Source organism: Triplophysa rosa, linkage group LG18, assembly GCF_024868665.1.
Source record: "Triplophysa rosa linkage group LG18, Trosa_1v2, whole genome shotgun sequence".
Classification (NCBI taxonomy): domain Eukaryota; kingdom Metazoa; phylum Chordata; class Actinopteri; order Cypriniformes; family Nemacheilidae; genus Triplophysa; species Triplophysa rosa.
The window spans coordinates 21,083,995-21,103,457 of NC_079907.1; the positions used below are offsets into that span (position 1 = coordinate 21,083,995).

General features: G+C 40.6%; 1 protein-coding gene across 1 annotated transcript; it reads left to right on the plus strand.

Moving 5' to 3' along the window:
• The first annotated feature begins 325 nt into the window (after positions 1-325).
• LOC130568789 (uncharacterized) lies at positions 326-17,698 on the plus strand. Its single transcript, XM_057357834.1, has 21 exons — positions 326-396; positions 1,722-1,868; positions 6,956-7,078; positions 7,188-7,350; positions 7,382-7,479; positions 7,577-7,714; positions 8,620-8,764; positions 8,946-9,125; positions 9,275-9,721; positions 9,807-10,367; positions 10,506-10,624; positions 10,699-10,752; positions 12,500-12,688; positions 13,184-13,375; positions 13,464-13,703; positions 13,821-13,985; positions 15,728-15,877; positions 15,991-16,193; positions 16,452-16,591; positions 17,036-17,181; positions 17,264-17,698. Exons 1-21 carry the CDS (start codon positions 355-357, stop codon positions 17,492-17,494), a joined length of 3,873 nt encoding a protein of 1,290 aa, XP_057213817.1. The 5' UTR covers positions 326-354; the 3' UTR covers positions 17,495-17,698.
• The last annotated feature ends 1,765 nt before the right edge of the window (positions 17,699-19,463 follow it).

Genomic DNA, 19,463 nt, shown 5'->3' on the forward strand with positions numbered 1-19,463 from the left:
TGCTAACTAATCAGTAAATCAATAATCATATACCAAAGATATTACGCATAAACCAATAAAAGACAGTGATTCAGTAGAGGGGGAGCATTTGCTCTGTGTTGTATAAGATTGCCCTAGTAACTGATGGATGATTCATTTAGAAACATGAGCATTCCTATGAAGATCTGGTGCCCAGAAGGAAGGAGAGATACCAAAAGTCAACATACTTAACATCAGGCATAGATATTTTTATATACCATATGTTTGTATAGCACATTTGAATATCATCTATTTGTATGATGTATATTTTGTTCTTTAAACAGTTTGTTAATTGATTGATTAATTGGGCATGGAAGCCCAACAACATAAGGATCTATGGAAGGTCTACAGAGAGGAAATACCCAGCACCACTCATTAGTAAGTGAGTTGTTAATAATTGTTAATAATAATAAATAACATGTTAATGATAGTTGTTAATAATAATAAACAGTTAAACATACGACAAAACATCATATAGCATAGACAGCCATTTGTCCATTCCACAGACATGTATGCCTTTGGCAATATGTTAGCTATCAGCTGCATCAGTTTCTAAAACATGATGTGGTTTGGCTTTTGTGTTCATTTGTTACTCAGCTAATGCTCGCAGGTCTATAGGTCCCATGTCCTTATTTGTTTTTTAAAAATAAATACGGTCATAAAAATGAATGTAAAACAACTTTACATTGTTTACTTGATCCCAATTTGTACAAGCAACATAGACGGCATATTTGGTTAATATTTGCCATTTACCTCTGTTAACACATTTATAAAAAAACACTAAAAAAGAAAAATCTATGATATAGATCATTTTTATCTTGAATAAATGTAAATGTGGAAAAAATAAAAACAATAAAAGATTAAGGCAAAGCAAGCAAAAAAGCTATACGTAATACTCTCAACAAGCCTGTGCTTGCAGGTGAGAATTTGATTGTGGATCTCACTGAATATAACATGTTTATAATATATAATATGTTTGGTAAAAACAGACACGTAATCAGGTGCCGCCATGTGTAAAAAGCTACATAAATCAGTAACTTTTCCAGCTCATTTAAGTTTGTTGTCAGTTTATATGGCAATAAGCTGCACACTGTGGTTCCATCATCAGCATTTTAATGATCTCAAGTATCATATTATTAATAAAATGTTTGACCTATTTGTGACAATAATCACAACTCTGCTGAATCACACATTGTGTATGAAACTCTGTTTAAGTTACATCATACTTTTCAATCATTACATTTCTAGTTTTGTGACCCGGAGTGTCCGTCTGTTGGAGTCATTGCAGTCAAACCAACTGAAGTTACTGTTGGAATCCTTCTTCAAACAGTGTTCTGTGACTTCCAAACACAATAGGAGAGTCAGAGCATGTGATAATGAAAACACTATGAATGTGGATGAACTCCTCTCTGCTCTGAAAGAATTGACAGGCAAAGTCTACCCCAGAAATGATGTGGAGAAGTTGTTCAGCGAGGCAAGTAGTCTTGCCTTAGAGGGTCTTTGTTAAACTTATTAGGCCTTATCATGGTCAACACCTAAATTTGACAAATTTAAGTTAAGCTTAAGTTTAAAACTAGTTTAAAAGCCTGGTGTGAACACCAACAGTTTTCTGCTGAGGACCAACATCCAAAAGAAACGTGTCATTTGGAGTCGACTAAAATCAATGACAGGATGTCACAGCACATATGTCTTATTTTGTACAGATGGACACCTCCTGTTCTGGTCGCGTAGGATGGGAAACTCTCTGCAACTACATGCTGCAGAATTACAAGCAGAGCGGAGACTCACTCCAGGCTGGAATTAATGTGCCCATTTCCCAGCCATTGATACGCCACTGTACCTATAATAAGGTGACAGTAACCAACTTTTTTATCTTGTTTTAACGTACAACTTTGTATTATTAAGATAGAGGTGTCACAATATAATGGTATTGACAATAACTGTGATATTAATAACCATGATGACTGATATTATGTTAATACTAATAATAATTTAGTGCCATAATTTGGTTCGTACTCCAACATGGAAAGAGAAGGAATTGCACCTATTTTGCCTTAGGAACCACAATGGTCACCAGCTCTCTCTCTTTCTACCACTTGTTTTATAAATGTGATTCACATGGTAAAAAAAATTAATATAACATTTATATAGTTCATGATATAGTTATCATGAATTCTTGATTGTGATGTTGTGAAAATCTGATTTTGTGACAAATTCACCTCACTTATCAATGATAAGCTATCACAAAGCAAAACTATTTATTGAAGATCAATACCTTATTGTATTATAAGGTTAGTAAGGTTATGCTTTAAGGTAAAAGCTGAAACCGAACATTTTCAAAGTAACTACACTATTCAAGTTACATGTATATCCACCAAACTTCCTCTCTATTGCAGAATATCTGAATTTCATCCAAATTACAGAGATACTCTCTCTTACTATCTCTGAGTATGTAAACTACATAAGGTTTATACAAACTTCAAGGCTTTTGAACATTTTCAAACTTGCAGGCAAAGCCTTCTTAAATCAAAAGGCAAACTTGACAAAATTTTCAAACTCACTTTTAAAATTGCAATATACATGTATATACATCTCAGCTACATAAAAAAATCCATTTTCAAAAACATCTCCTAACGTAAACTTACAGTAATTATTTAAAAATTAAACTGCCGAGTATAATTTTTCAGGAAGTGATCTGACTTCAATCCATGCAAAGATACGGTAATTTTCAATTTTATGTTTCAAAAAGAATTGCAGATATAAATGCAAAAGTTACAGATTGCAGCTTTATGATTCTTTATATTCCTTTATTGGCTTAATGGCTTCTGTAAAATCTATGGGTGTGTCTCAATCAGCTCCCTTGTTCAGTAGTCAGGGCACTGATCAGGGAGTCAACCATTTTAAGGGCTGTCTCATTCGCAAAATCATTCCAGTGCACTGAAACGTTCATTCCCTAAAAATTCCCACAATGCACCACAACAACCAGGGAGCATTGATGCTCCCCTTACCGGAAATCATGCATTTAATAAAAATTAGGAGCAGTGATCTAACATATACTCTACCTCCTTACGCAAAAGTTGGTGTTTAACTGGATTTACCCTATATGGATTTTGTTTAATAGGGACAGCTTGACCTACGTCAATGTCAAAGGACAAATGAGAGTCCAAATCAGCCAGAATTTGGCAATCTACTCTGAGCAATTTTAGTGACAGCGACACAGTTTTCTGTCTCACTAGATAGAACATTAAATATAGCCAAGGCCTTAACCTCTGTAACAGCCGTCTAATAACGATCAAAGTAAGGCTTTAATAAATTCACATGGCACACACAGGTTTTCATTTTATGATCTGGAGTCTTAATAAAATAGTTACACTCACCAACTTGCCTATCAATGGTATATGGACCACTGTATTGAGCCTGCAAAGCAGAACCCGGTATTGGTAAGAGCACAAGCACTTGGTCTCCTGAACAGAACACACGATGCTTAGCCTTTCGATCATACCAAGTCTTCATCTTCCCCTGAGCTGCTTTCAGATTTTCTTTAGCCAGTTCACATGCCCTACTAAGCCTGAAACGAAAATTAGACACATAGTCAAAGAGGTTAATAGGAGTGGAATGCTCAACATCTAACCACTTCTCCTTTACCAATTTCAAGGGCCCCCTCACAGTATGGCCAAACAGAAGTTCAGCTGGACTGAAACCAAGGGACCACCTCTCTAACTGCAAAGAGGAGTAATGTAATGCCATCATCCCAGTCCCTCTCAAACTCTTTGCAGTAGGTCTTCAGCATTGTCTTGAGAGTTTGATGGAATCTCTCAAGGGCACCATGACTCTTTGGATGAGATTTGGATGAGATGTTGTGCTGAATAGATAACTGCTTTAACAACTGGGAGAAAAGGCGTGACATAAAATTAGACCCTTGATCAGGTGAACAACTCTTGGTAGCCCAAACACTGTGAAAAACTTAATAAGGGCTTTAGAAATGGCAGGGGCTGTGACCTTACGCAATGGAACGGCTTCAGGAAACCGTGTTGCTGCACACATGACTTTGAGAAGATATTGGTTACCTGACTTGGTACTTGGTACACAGTCAATCAAAACATGTTCAAATGGCTCTCCAATGGCAGGAATAGTATGTAATGGGGCTGCAGGAATAGATGGGTTAGGTTTACCTGTAATCTAACAAACATGACATGATCTACAAAACAGGCCAAAAAAATGCCTTGACACACAATCCAAAGTTTTCCTGATACCCAAATGGCCAGACAGACAAAAATCCTGAGCAAGATACAATATGTCAGACCGATAAACTTCTGGAACCATCACCTGAAGCACGCTACTCCAGTCATCCTCACTTGACATTTTTGGATCTGTCCACTTTCTCTTCAAAACACCATCACTAACAAAATAACCAGAAGCTAGATTTGATAGTGCTTCATCTGACACTACATTTACATTTAAGCATTTGGCAGATGCTTTAATCCAAAGCGACTTGCATTGCATTATACTACACATTTGTTTCTAAGTATGTGCAATACTTGGGATCGTACCCATGACCTTGGCGTTGCTAACGCCATGCGCTAACCACTGAGCTACAGGAAAGCCTTTTCTATATCTTCAAACATTGATGACAAAGTAGAGTCTTGTTTTTGCTCAAGTATTAACTGCTCACGAGATGGAAACATCTTTCCAAACCCTGTCAAGTTCATGTCACCTTGGGCCATAAAAGTATCATAAAGTAGAATAACAGATTGATTGTTGGAAGGCTTACATTCGAAATGCCTCTTGGTCGATATGGCACGAGTAGTTGCACAAAAAGGAAAAGTTTCTGGAAATGCCAATTCAAGCTCATCTGGACTATCTGACTTGTGGACAGTACATGTTACTTCAGGGACAGCTAGCACTTTACCACCAGCTAAATCATTCCCTAAAATAAAGGACACACCATCTATAGGATTCTGGGAACAAAGTGCAACAACAACATCCCCAGAGACTAAATCTGATAACCAAAAATCCTCCACCAAAACCTTTGACAAGTACCTCTGGACTTTGAGCTGATGTATCATTAAAAGGAAAGACATCACGAAGAACCACAGATTGAAAAGCTCCAGTATCTCTCCAGGTCTTGATAGCTTGTCTTTGTTCCAGGTCAGAAGACAGACACACAATACCATCCATCAAAAATGATGATGAGCCAGCTAACTCACCTTTCTAGCATAGAATATTAGCATCAGAGGATAAAAGCTTTTAAAAGGTCCACAATAGCACACAGCTACAAAATTAACAATAAGCATCAGAAAATGCTCTCTTAAACAAAGCTTTAAAACTTTTAAGCACAAAAGTAGAACTAGAAATCCCTGCAAACTACAAACACAGGAGGTTACTCACCCCAGACAAGCAAACACTTTCTTATACAACTGATCAGTAATCACAAATATCTAAAGACAAATACTGGGCATTAGTCTACACTAAAGTCCACAAAGGAACTTGCACACAAAAGCTGCTAACACACTAAAGTCCTAAGTTAGGATCATGAACCAAATAAACTAAGTGCCTCAAAATGTTTAACTCACCTAACTTACATATTCCCTTTTCAGTCCTTTACAAAAAAAAGTAAAGTGAGCTTGGTTACTGAGCCCAAACATAATACAAAACACATAAGACACCCAGATACCTGCCTATTATTTTCTAACTCCTATCTATCTTCTGAGGTGTACCGGGCACGAGGCGACTTTTAAAGCAAAAACTCAGCAACTGTAGGCCATATAATCAATGGTCACACAGTTGTGAACTGCTTACCCCCGACAGAGAACAAGTCTCCACCCAGAATAACCTCTAAAATAAAAAAGGAAAAATAACAAAAGAGTGAACCGATGGAAGGACTGAATCTTAAACCCAGCTGGAACTCTCACCCTAATCAAAAACAAACAAATGCTTTTTACAAAAAAAAATAACGAGCCCCCATTATGTTACCCTGGCTCTAGGGAAGCAACATAAAGGACACAAAGACCTAATTTAATAATCGACCATATTTGTGCACAGATATGTAACAGAATAATTAAAGTGTTTTTCATATGTACTTCAAACAGTATACTGAATATACACATTACATATATATATATATATATATGTCACGGAATCACCAGGCTCTCACACCACTCCCTCACTAAGCTCACCCCGACTGATCACCGCCACCTGCACCTCATCACAGCTCTCATCAGCACCACTATATAACACTCCCCATTTCCCTCAGTCAGCGTCTGGTCTCGAATGTGATACGGACTCTCTATGTGTTACGGACTCTCTATGTGTTACGGACTCTCTATGTGTTACGGACTCTCTATGTGTTACCCACCTGAGTTACTTACTTGCTCTCCTACGTTGAAGTCTCCAAGTCTTTTCCGGTTGTCCTCTTGTTGTCTTCCAAGTCCAAGCTCCACATATCCACTCTGCACCTCACGGATCCCTAGCCCGTAATCCACGATCTCCTGCAACACAAGGACGGTATTATTATTCAGTTCTACCAGTCAGCAGCCCTTATATACATACATACATGTTTGCTTGCCTATGTGTGTCAATAAAACCTTGTTGAAGTTCTTACCCATCGTCTGCCTAGTGGTTCTGTTACAATTTACTGTATATATTATATAATATATATAAATATATTAAAAAAAATAAAGTCAGAGAGATGTCAGTTTTGCCTGTTGTTGATAATTACCAGCTGTGAAGTACTGTAGCCTATCACAACACGCTTAAGCAGTCACATCACAGAAAAATAAATGAACAGTGTCCCAATGTGAAGTGAGTCAGGGTAATTACCAGTGTCAGAACCCTTGTACACGATATACTGATTGATGATCTTGTGAGATAGGGACCTGATTGAGACACAGCCTATGTCTTTTGACTAATGTAATTGTAAAATCACACACCACAACAGAGAGAGCCCATCATTCGTATTTTGGCAGTGGACCGGTCACCACCAATGCGTTACATCAGCATCAGCAAGGGAGGAACACTTGCAGTGTGGAATAGTAGTCTTAACATCACAAAGCAACTGAGGGTAAAGTATCAACACTGAAATGAATTTCTTTGCTTTATATTTTCAACAAACTTAACTATAGGATTATTTGATGGTTAACATTTCAGAAACCTCTCTTTAATTTGTGCAGATGTGTGCTGAACCCTCTGATAAAACAGAATTGGGAAGGTGTTGTATTACAGATGGCATTTACATGGCCAATGTCCACAAGATCGCTGTGGCAACAATGAGCAGGGGCATTCACTTCTTTGACGTTGCCACCACAAACTGTTTCGAGCAGTTTCATTTATTTGGTATTCACCAGTAAACAACTACCAGATGTAAAAGTTTGCTATTGCACTTACATTATGGCCTTGTTGACTCCCTGTTTTTTAGGACTGAATCATTTCGCCACTGCTCTGAGTTATTGGTATGACAAAGAGGTTTGTCACTTTTTAAACACCAGTGTTGAACCAGAATTAATTTAAGGCTTGTTAAGTCTCTGTGTATGTCATTTTGTTGTGATTCTTGTCTATCTAGGATCCAGGAGAGAAGTGTGTGCTGATGTGGGGAGATGAGAGTGGCTCTGTAAATTTGTTCTGGTTTCTTCAGCCTTCAAAGGGACTCTTTGAGACAAAATTCACCAAGCAAACAGCCTCCGTGCCTATTTTTATGCCAGTAAGTGTCTTCATTGGGTAAATTCAGCTTGTAGCTGTATACAGTAAGCTATATAAAGATTCAGCATTGTACTGCATCATATGTGCAAAGTGTGCTTCAAAAAGTTACCTATAGCACAATTACAATTTATTGTATTGTAATAAAATTGCAATTAGTAAGATACAATACATTTATTGGAGGATCTATTGAAAGAAATGCAACACGCTCTAAAAAATGTTGGGTTGTTTGAACCCATCATTGGGTCAGAAATGGACAACCCCAACTGTTGGGTTAAATTAACTATGGTTAATTATGGTTATTTTTGACCCAAATCAGCATCTTGGGTTGAAACAACCCAACAAAGGTTAATTTATAACCCAACGGTTGGGTTTGTCCATTTTTGAACGCTGGGTTCAAATAACCCAAGGGTCAAAATCACTATAAAGTGCCTTTGAGACTTCAAAATTTCCTAAATTAAATTCTGGGATTTTCCATTTAACTTCATATTTGTTATATTAAGGAGTCCTTACGCTGTTAGAAATATATGTTCCCTTTCTGTCGGTCTCTCGACGTTGTGTCGAACCGACAGAATGGGGTTTGATCTTGAGAACCTATCATCTCCGATTGTACTTTTTAAAGGCCAATGAAGTTGGCTAATGGCGTTGCATGCCAGTCTCCGCCCCGTACTATAAAAAGGAAGATGGCGTGCCCATTCATTCACCTTTTTGTTCTTCGGAACCTGCTGAGCTTATGCTGACAGCATCTACTCGGATTGAAGAGAAACTACTGGATTCTACGACGCAGAGCAGCGGATTCGTCCTGGTGTGTGAAATTTCCCCTTGGCGTTTTGGTAGCGAGCCGACGGTGTCTACGAGAGCAAATTTCCTTGAAAGAGCAAATTTCTCACAGCGTGCACTTGCCGACAGGCATGTCTCGTCGCTGTAACCTCGGATGTGGCCGGCTCGGATGTGGCTGGATTCTTGGTACCTGGATACCTCCCTGTACCTTTTATCCCAGAGGTGCAAGAAGAGCTCACGAAGACCTGGCACACCCCCTTTTTGGCGCGTACATGTCAGACGAGCTTGGTCGCCCTGACTTCCCTCGACGGCAGGGAAGCTAAGGGCTATGTCGATGTACCCCAGGTTGAGCGTGCCGTCACAGTACACCTGGGCTTGATCGGCCGCCACCTGGAGGGACCGACCAAGGCTCCCTTCCAAAGCATGTAAGTTTTCGTCATCTCTGGTGTCGAAAGCTTACACTGCCGCGGGTCAAGCTGCCTCCGAGCTTCATGCCATGGCCATCCTGCACGTCCACCAGACTAAGGCATTGAACAGACTGGACGAGGGAAAGCACGACTCAGCAGTTATGCAGGAACTGCGCACAGCCACTGACCTCGCTCTACAGGAAACCAAGGTGACGGTGCAAGTGCTGGGTCGAACAATGTCCAATCTGGTGGTCCAGGAGAGACACCTTTGGATAAAACTTGCGCAGATGAGAGACGCCGAGAAAGTCCGCTTTCTCGATGCGCCCATCGCGCAGGGTGGGCTGTTTGGTGACACGGTCGAGGACATTTCCCAACAGTTTTCGACGGTGAAGAAGCAGACGGAGGCCATCAAGCACATCCTACCCTGCCGCGACCTGGTCCCCAGCAGGGCGTAGAGGTCCCGGACGCTGTCTGCTTCCCAGCAGTCCTGCTCCTCCGTTCCTCCTGCCCCGGCTCCAGCGCCCCCTTCCCAGGCGGCCTCCCGCGGACGGAGAACTTCACGGAGGATAACATCTACTCCCCGTCAGCAGCCGAACAAGAAGAAGCGGCCCTGACGGGGACAGCCCTGGCTGGACCAGGACATCGGGCGCAGCTCCAGCCACACCACCGCTGTCGAGCCACACTGGGACAATCCTGCCTCGTCCCACCATCTTCATTCTCACAAAAAGAGCTTCCTTCCTCCCTGGGCGTTTTCAGCATGCAGCAGCCTCTACCCGACATTGCGTCATGCCGATGCCTCAGCCTTCAGCACTCTCTACTCGACGGTGCGTCATGCAGTGAAGACTTAAGCCATGCTGCCAGCCACAGAACCTCCCCCAACGGGGACGATGTTGCAGATCTTCCCACTAGTTCCTCTGTCACGGTATCTGGAGGCCTGGTTACAGCTCCCCAACCCGTCGCAGTGGCTAGTGAGGACGATCCGTCTCGGCTACACGCTCCAGTTCGTCAGGCACCCGCCCAAGTTTCGGGGCATTCTATTCACCTCAGTGAGAGGCCAGAATGCTCCCATACTTCGGGCTGAGGTCGAGCCCGTCCCTCTGGCCGAGATGTCTTCGGGGCTTCGGGGTGACTACTTCATCGTCAACAAGAAAAGTGGGGGGCTGCGCCCCATCCAGGATCTGCGCACTCTGAACAAGACCCTTCACAGGCTCCCGTTCAGAATGTTGACGCAGAAGCACATCCTGACGTCCATCCGATATCAGGATTGGTTTGTGGCAATCGACCTGAAGGACACGTACTTTCATGTCTCGAACTGCATTGAAGAGGTTCTTTCCTCTCATCCAGGCCAAGCACGTGCTGCTCCGCATGGACAGCATGGCTGCCATAGCGTATGTCAACCACCAGGGGTGCATTCGCTCATGGCAGATGTCGCAACTCGCCCGACGCCTCCTCCTCTGGAGTCAGCAGCTGGTGGAATCCCTGCGCGCCACTCATATCCCGGGCGACCTCATCCAGACAGCCGACACGCTGACTTGGTTCTCAGAGCTGACGCTTCTGACGACAACTCCCCCCTGGCCGATTCACCTGATGAAGGACCTTATTTCTCAGGGGAAGGGCGCGGTCTGGCACCCGAGATCAGACCTCTGGAACCTCCACGTCTGGCTTCTGGAAGGGATGAGGAGATCCTGAGTGACCTGCCTCCCGCAGTCGTGAGTACGATCACTCAGGCAAGAGCCTCAGCCACTAGGCAACTGTACGCCTACAAGTGGCGCCTCTTCTCGTCTTGGTGTTCTTCCAGCAGGGAAGACCCACAGAGCTGTGCGATCAGTGTCGAGCTGTCCTTCCTTCAAGAAAGGTAAGTCTCTCGGTCAGCACGACCTTGTCATCAGATTCCTGAGGGGAGCGAGGAGGATGAATCCTCCCCAACCACGCTCCGTACCCTCTTGGGACCTTGATGTGGTCCTTGTGGGCCTCGGCCACAACGCTTCGCCGTGTGGCAAGAATGCCTCTCAGGTTCCTCAGCCCAAAAGGTGAATGAATGGGCACGCCATCTTCCTTTTTATACCCGTATGTACGGGGTGGAGACTGGCATGCCACGCCATTCACCAACTTCATTGGCCTTTAAAAAGTACAATCAGAGATGATAGGTTCTCAAGATCAAACCCCATTCTGTCGGTTCGACACAACGTCTCTTTATCTCCATCAGGGAACTGAGGTTACATACGTAACCAAGACGTTGGTCAAGCTCCCACATTTTTATTATTTAACTGCAAGCAGACACTGTACGCACAAACCACAAAAGATGTCCACTCTGTCATGGACAAATTCTAAGTATAGAATAAATCAAAACTTCTGCTGATACCAATATTGCCAAACATTTTTTAAATCATCCTCTCATTGACATTGACATTTATGCATTTGGCAGACGCTTTTATCCAAAGCGACTTACCTTGCATTATACTATACAGCGCCATGCTCAAACCACCGAGCTACAGGAAAGCTGATGTATAGCATCTACAGTTATATTATGTGTTATAACGGTTGTATTATATGATATTTGTTGGTGACAGGGTGGACAATGACAGGGTGGACATTTTTTGTCTAAAGATAGCATTTAATGAACACATGGTGTACCTGCAGTTAGCAACGTGATTCACATTTGAAGCTGACTGTGACTGTTTAAAATATATATTTTGTATTTCTAAAAAGTTTTTATATTAATTAATATGTCACTATGACAGGGTGGACATGTTAAGCTTGACAACATCCAACTACAAACACAATATGATGAAAATTGGGAAATATAAGTGTAGATATTTACTGGGTGTGCACCAGATGTATTAACCTCCACTGGGGAAAGCCAAAATGGGGGAAGGGATGTCACTGAGTAAATCAGTCGGTTTCGTAAGGGGAATTCACCCAATAATGACAGGGTTGACAGCATTTTCAGGGACATGTTTTATCAAATAACTTGTTGAGGACAATAAGAATATTCAACACATATTTTCAATAATTTATTCCCTTATTACACTCAATGAAGTTAGCTGAGCAGTGTGTGGGACATGCCAAAATCACATACATTGAATCAAAGAAGATGGTATAAAGTGAGAAAAAAAACATTTCAAGATTCTTCTTATTGCAGTTGTATGTGAGTAAATATTTGGCCATTTATAATAAAACCTCAAAATGTCATTATTTTGCAATATTTTCATGATGGCACCAAAGGTACATTAAAGTGATATTGACCCCCAACATTTTTTAGCGTGTATATACATGACTATGTGACAGTATTGCATTATTTGTTTAGTAAAACAGAAATAATAAACTTTATAGAAACCAATCGAGTGAAGACACCCAAGGGCTAAATGGGCTGTGACAAAGTGTTTAAAAACAGTGAACTGTGAAGGAAAATGATGTTAATTATGTTACATTTGCAGACAGTTGAAATTGAGGCAGCAAATAAAGATTTGAATCAGAGTTTTATCTTGCAAAGTATTGTGACAGTTTGGCCTAAAAATAACCCTGTGACATTTACTTGCTGTGAACATGGCCAAACTAGAGAAATCAATAATGCATCATCAATAATGTTTGTACCCTTACAGGACATAAGTGCCCATAGTGAACTGATCACCTTTCAAAACATCCCACACATCCACAATGAACCGATCAACAGAATCATGTATGAGCACCATGGTGAGCTCATTATTACATCATCTGAAAGCACAGGCAACTCTGTGGTAATCATTGATGTCCATCAGAAGAGACAGAAATACACTTGGAGAATTAAAAAGGTATGCTTTGTAACTGAAAAAAATGGCATTGTGAACGAAAAATGAAAAAGAAAAACATTTATTGAAGTTGCAATACAGATGCATAAATGGACAGACAGATATATATATATGCATATATTTATTTCGAAGCTCATTATAATTTAGTTTGTTTAACAACTGTTTTCAACCTAAATTAAACTCATGCTTTAAAAGGGTCATTGGATGTGGTTGTATTTTGTTATTGTGGCTTTATAGACAGTGTTCAGACTCCAATAAAATGGCTTCATTTCGTTGTTTTCACTAACATTTTCCATTCTGTATATTCAGAAAAAAGTAACAAGCCACCCCCGCAACTCTTACAAATTTAATTGAGAAGAAAACTGCTGTCTGAACTTTGTATAAAACAAGAACTACTGTATGATTTAGCCATTAGTCAGACTGAATTACTGCATGTTTACCCATAAATAATGACACAGAACATTTGAAATCCATTCACTATGACTTGTTTTCCTGCAGGGAGTCAAATGTTTTGACTTCAGCTCTTCTCACAGCCTCCTGGTAACTGCTGGAGTGGATCCTGCTGTGAGAATGTGGAACCGCTATGTGACCTCTCAACCCATTGCGGTTCTGCGCAGTCACAAGACCAATGTGGTGGATGTGGTTATTCACCAAGCAATGAGCAAGATCTTCAGCTACGCTAAGGATTCTGTCAGTATTATAACCACTAAATGTCAGCTTGGAAAGCTCAGTTTAGTTGTAAGCTCTTTAGTTTATTTGAGTTTATTTCACTTTTCAGGTGCTGAACATATGGGATATACCTTCTCAACAATGCGTTAAGACAATTGAGCTGAAATTCCCTCATTTCCAAGCAGGCGGTGTTCTTGAACATGGCACCTTTCCTCTTCTTCTCAGTCTGACGGCAGATCCTGCGCTCCTGGTGACCTGCAGGGAGTATTTGGCTATGCTGAGACTCCACAAAACAGAGTCCAAAGGAAAACTCTACACATGTGCCCTTTACAGTCCTCATCTTAAACAGGTTGGCTTTTCGGATTGTTGGTTTGAGGATTGAACATTACAGGTTATCATCTTTAATATATAGTGTTTGAAGAGCAGCGTCTGTGTGTTGTGTACGTTTGGATATGGCTTATTGCAGGTAATAACAGCCTGTGCTGACTCTTCATTGGCTGTGTGGGATGTGAAGACAGGCCTGAAGAAGATGGAAATAAGGAATGCTCATGGTATGGAGAAGATTTCTTGTATTACACTGGACCGAAGCCAACGCAGGCTGATCTCTGCAGCCACCAATGGAACTATCAAGGCAAGTTATTGAGTTCCTCTATGTTAAAGGGGTTGTGCAACGGTGTGTCATGCATTCTGACTTCTTTACAATATTAAACGTGCTGTCTTCTCATGCTTAACATGGTCAACTTGTCAAAAAACGAGTTGGCCGTATTACGTAGTATTTCTGTGCTCGATACACTCCCCCAGCGATCGTACAGGTTTCGGAAAGTTTTTTTCAAACATATAAAACTGTTTCGTAACTATTTTATTGGACAATTCTCCCGGAAAAGCACGCGGCACGCCCACGCGACAGCAAGGAGAGCAGGAGAAGGAGCATGCGCAGATGTCACTTTCACTTGTGTGCAGGAGAGAGAGAGAGAGAGAGCATACGTTCGCGAAGTTCAGGTGTTTGTTTGTTCACTGCATTTGGGTGATGAATGTTCTATAAATGGTGGATATAACGCTGGATTTGGAGATGGTTTGAAACTGATACATGGAGCCGTCCCAACGCTAAAAGATGCCGGACATGAACAGCATGCGATGAGTGAAACTGATGTCTGTGTTTTGTTGGCAATGGGTGCGCACATGCTTTAGTTCAGCCTACCCCTCCCCCCGCACACGCCGTATGCTTTCGGAAAAAATCGTACAGCTGTATCTATCTTTTATAAATGTGATCAAACTAAATACTCTTCGAAGATAAGAAGTATGCAATACTACTCTATAGGTACTCAAGATTAATATGAGATTAGCAGAAACCGCGTGTGTTAGGGCCGCTTTAATTTAAAAATTTAAGATTGGCTATTAATCCAACTAGCCTGTAGGTACAGAGGACCAGCCCCCATATTTATTGGTGTTTGAAGCCATATTGCATACAGATCTCTTATCTCATGTTGCACTCAGAACACCTGTATGGTACAGTATACAAGTCAAATGTGGTCAGATGGCCACTTCTTGTCTAAGAGGGTTGTGCTTGGCCAGCAAAAAAACTGCAGTGTGGCGCAGACAGACTTTATGATAGTCTACTTCAGTGACACCTAGTCCAGAATGAATTTAGAACCGGGACAAGAACATTCCTGTATACTTGCTGTCAGGAAAGTGTCATATATTGGACATGCAGTTTGAAATAGTTAGAAAACAATGGACTGGATTGTAGACTGTAAGAACTGATCAACCATCATTTAAATGTATACATTAGACCGATAACTCCAATCCAAAGCATCTTACAGTTCATTCAAGTTAAATATTTGATCAGTATGATGTTTGTTCCTTGGGACCATTATCACAACAGCAGCTCCAGCTTATCAAGGATAATAAACTATGTTGATGTATTGACAGCAGTGAATGCTCTGCAGACATACACATGCTTTGAACTGAAGTTCAACCCTTCTCATCTTCTTGACTAATTGCTTGCAGTCAGAGCAGTTTTCTTTTGGCTCATTTCTGTCATTTGGCAGATCATAAAAATCCAGTTTTCTGCATGTGTTTTTACGTATTCTAATTTATTTATCTGTTAAGATGTATTATTTCTTCCAGATTACATTTAAAGTACATAGCTAACTTTGTTGTGAATTTGAAGTGAACCTGTATTCAACCATTTCTTTGGAATGTTTTCAGGTGGATTTTATTAGTGATTGTTTAAAAGAAGCTGTTAAAATGGAAAGTTGTGAGAAATGCTGTGGTATTTGGAAAAACAAATGTCCGTAAATTAGATTTTTGTACTGAGATGGCCATTGTTGTGATCACTGCCTTCTGTTACTAATGGGTACATTTCCCTGCTAGGTGTGGAACGCATTGAATGGGCACAATCTTCACAAGCTAGAAGCTGTCTCCAACACAGAGGTCACTGGGATCATCTGTCACCACGACAACCAGCTTATAGCCACAGGATGGAGTCGACTCATCGCTCAATATAACATTGCATTTTCAAATGTAAGGGACACGCACATACACACTTACACACACACTTTAATTGCCACTTAATATACATATTCAATTGTCGCATTTGAGTATGTGATTTGACGCTCATACTTTTATGATGACAGGACACCCATGTCAAAGCAGATCTGTCCTGGAAGCCTGGTTGTCAACACAGTGAGGATATCCTAGCAATGGATCACTGTCCAAGTTTGGGAATTCTGGCTACTGGAAGCTATGATGGAGAAATTATTATCTGGAATATGAGTCTTCAAAGGTCCATAACAAGACTGCAGAGATCCCCACAGGACAAAATGGGACCCCAACAAAGGTTTTTAAGGAGACTTACTATATACAAAATGGAAATTAAGAAGTGTATTTAACAATATACTGAATGTTATCCTCATTTAAAGAATTTATGAGCTTAGATTTTAAGAATGCTGTGATATAATTCATACAGAATTAAAAATGTATAAATTGTTCATGAAGTCAGTTCATTGAAGTCATTGGTAAATTCAGTTCATATGTCAGCTGGCAAAGGGAAAAAAATGTTCAAAGAATGCTTTGATGTGTTTGTATATGTGCATAGGTTATATCCGCCTGTTCATAGGCTGCTGTTCCTGCAAAGACGAGCACAGAAAAATGTTTCGAAAAACAGTGCTGTGCTGCTTAGCTCACAGGCCGGATCTGTCTGCTGGTGGAGCATCTATGGACCCAAGCACAAGCATGGTAAACATAATAACTGAGAGCATTTGATGATGACTTATACCACAAACAGTAATTTGGCCCATTTCAAATAGAAGACTCTTTAAATTGCACCCTACCTTGTCCAAGGATCAGAAGCTAAAGCAGAGCTTTTTAAGCAAAAAATGTTTTTCGTTGTTTGTACAACAACAGGAGTAAACACTTGGTGATTCTTAGCCAGAATACAGTAAGCCGCAATACAATACTTAAAAAAATCTGGTGATGTGAGCATAAGATTACATTCCTCGTTTCTAAATTCATCTCCCGTAACAGTACAGTACAGTACAGTACAGTGAAAGTATAGAAAGTAATTCTGAAAAAATAACACTACAGTAAACTACAATATTAATGCTAATGTTTAACTTATCCATTATGAAAAGAGTGAATAGAGGAATAGGTAAGTGACTTTGCTCATTTGGTTTGATGCAGGGCAGTTCTATGTGCCTGGTGAATCTAATAAGAGTGTGATGGGTTTAAGTTCAGACCAGGAAAATGGTCTTCTTGTCACTGGAGACACCACTGGATCCATAAAAGTGTGGGACATCTCACAATATGCCTTATCGGCTGGAGATGAAGTAAGAAAATTAGCATTCAACTTTTTTTTAGCTATCAGAGAATAATATCTACATGTGTTTTTTTTTAACCTGTCTCTCTAAGTGTGCAACAGAATTACCTCCACTGTTACATTCTTGGAGGGGCCATGAGGGGGCGTTAGTGAGCAGTGAGATTCTGGCGCACGGCTCTCGAATCTTCGTGCTAACCGTGTCAGTGGACTGCAGGGCCTGTCTGTGGACCATCGATGGAGGTTATGTAGGCTGTTTTGGACAGGAAGAGAAGTGGGATATAAGCAACCCAGACACATATCAAATCAGCAGGATTATTGTATAACAGGGGTCCCCAGGTTCGGTCCTGGAGTGCCGGTCTCCTGCAGAGTTTAGTGCGACCCTAATCAAACACACCTAAAGCAGCTAATCAAGATCTTACTAGGCAAAGCAGAAACTTACAGGCAGGTGTGTTGAGGCAGATTGGAACTAAACTCTGCAGGACACCGGCCCTCCAGGAACAAGTTCTATAACATGTGTTAGTATATTGATAGCATACTCAACTATATAATCAAAAAGATGATGTTTTCAGAATACCCAGGACAGGACTGTTTTACAATACAATATACAGAAATCTCAGCAACAATAACCAGCACCAAATCTACCCCAGGCCTACATACTAGGAAGCATATCTCAGATTGAATAGTTCACCCAAAAAAGGAAGTTCATTTCCTCATTTTTTCATCCTCATGCCTTATATGGTTTACTTTCTTTTTGCTGACCACAAACAGCGTTTTTGCCTCTAGATTGCCATTAATAATTCACCAAAAAGCAATAGGATAAGAAGTTAATCCAAATTAGCATCTCATATCCTGGCCCAGATGTGATTCTGGCAGCTGGTGTTGTGGATATTTATCCACTATCCACATTTGGCAGAGCTGGCTTGGCAATGAACTCACAGAGAGGCGTTAACAAATAAACCAACAGAGGGAATGTTTTGATGGTCTGATATAACTGCTGTTAAACTCTAGCATATGGTAGAAACAGAAGCCTTATGGTGAGGAGTGAAAAGTCCAAAGAGACCATTATTGTGGTGTTTTCATTGTTGTTTTTAGAATTGTCTGAATGTCTCTAACAGTCACAGAAAACTATTCATCAAATTGTCTAGTTTGGTGAAGAATCTCTCCTCAGATTTCCTTCACTTCATCAGCTTACTGACTTTGTGTAGACTTGCAGTGGGCAAAATCTGTTCTAAGGATTAGTTCACCCAAAAATGAAAATTTGAATGAAGACGACATGGCTAATTTTCGCTAATTCGTATGGGGTCTCAGTATTGCTTTTTTTCTAGTAATCGTAAGTTTTTGTATATTCGTATATTTTACGAGGTGGCTTATTCGTATGAATTTGTATGTTGTAAATCATACAAAAACATACGAATAAGCCACCTCGTAAAATTAACTTATCTTCCAACCCATACGACTGTGTATGTCGTTTGTCCCTTCCTTAAATACGACAAACACAAGCCTTTACTAAATTAGCGCCTCTCCCGGCTGCAGGGAAAACTATCGTCTACCATCATTATAAAATGTACATTTTGCGGTTATTTTGCAATAATAGCATGTGTTGTGGTTTGATTTTCATTTAAAAATGTCGTGATGACTGTATTTACATTACACATACATATTCAGGCATTTAGAGCAAGTAACATAACACATTTATTCATTAAATTACTGTACATTAAAACACATGATACAGATACAAAACAGTTAAAATGTTTAAAAATTACAAATACTCCAAATGTACTGAGGTCAAATGATCGATTTGTATGAGGAACAGATGCGAAAGCAATCACCATCTGCTGTCTTCCAGTTTCTGCTGTGTTTTTGGATTTTCAAATCTGGCACCACATTAAGTCAGCCTTAATAGTGAGATATCATTGGCTTTATCTGTCTCGTGACAGACATCGTCATTACGTCAGCTTTGAATGTGAAATGCTATTGGCTCTCATTACCGGTTACATCATTATAATGTTCCGGCCCTGTTGAAAAACACAGCATATGCTGGTTAGGTATGATTTGATGCTGGTTTAAGCTGGTCATGTGCCGGTTTAAGATGGACTAGTGCTGGTCCTTAAGAGTCTGCGTCTACGTCACATCAGGAGCGAAATCTGAACGGCTCGATTTCTCACATGCTTGCAAAGAAAGACTTACTGGGATCTTGTTTTTCACGTTTTCTGGGTTGCTAGATGCACCAGGGACCCGATTATAGCACTTAAACACAGAAAAAATTTGACTTTCATACAATGGGTCCATTAA

Coding starts and splice junctions, on each gene's coding strand:
- LOC130568789 (XM_057357834.1), top strand. CDS start 355: ATGGAAGGTCTACAGAGAGGAAATACCCAGCACCACTCATTA. Junction 13,704..13,820: donor ACAGTCCTCATCTTAAACAG/GTTGGCTTTTCG, acceptor GGCTTATTGCAG/GTAATAACAGCCTGTGCTGA. Junction 13,986..15,727: donor CCACCAATGGAACTATCAAG/GCAAGTTATTGA, acceptor TTTCCCTGCTAG/GTGTGGAACGCATTGAATGG.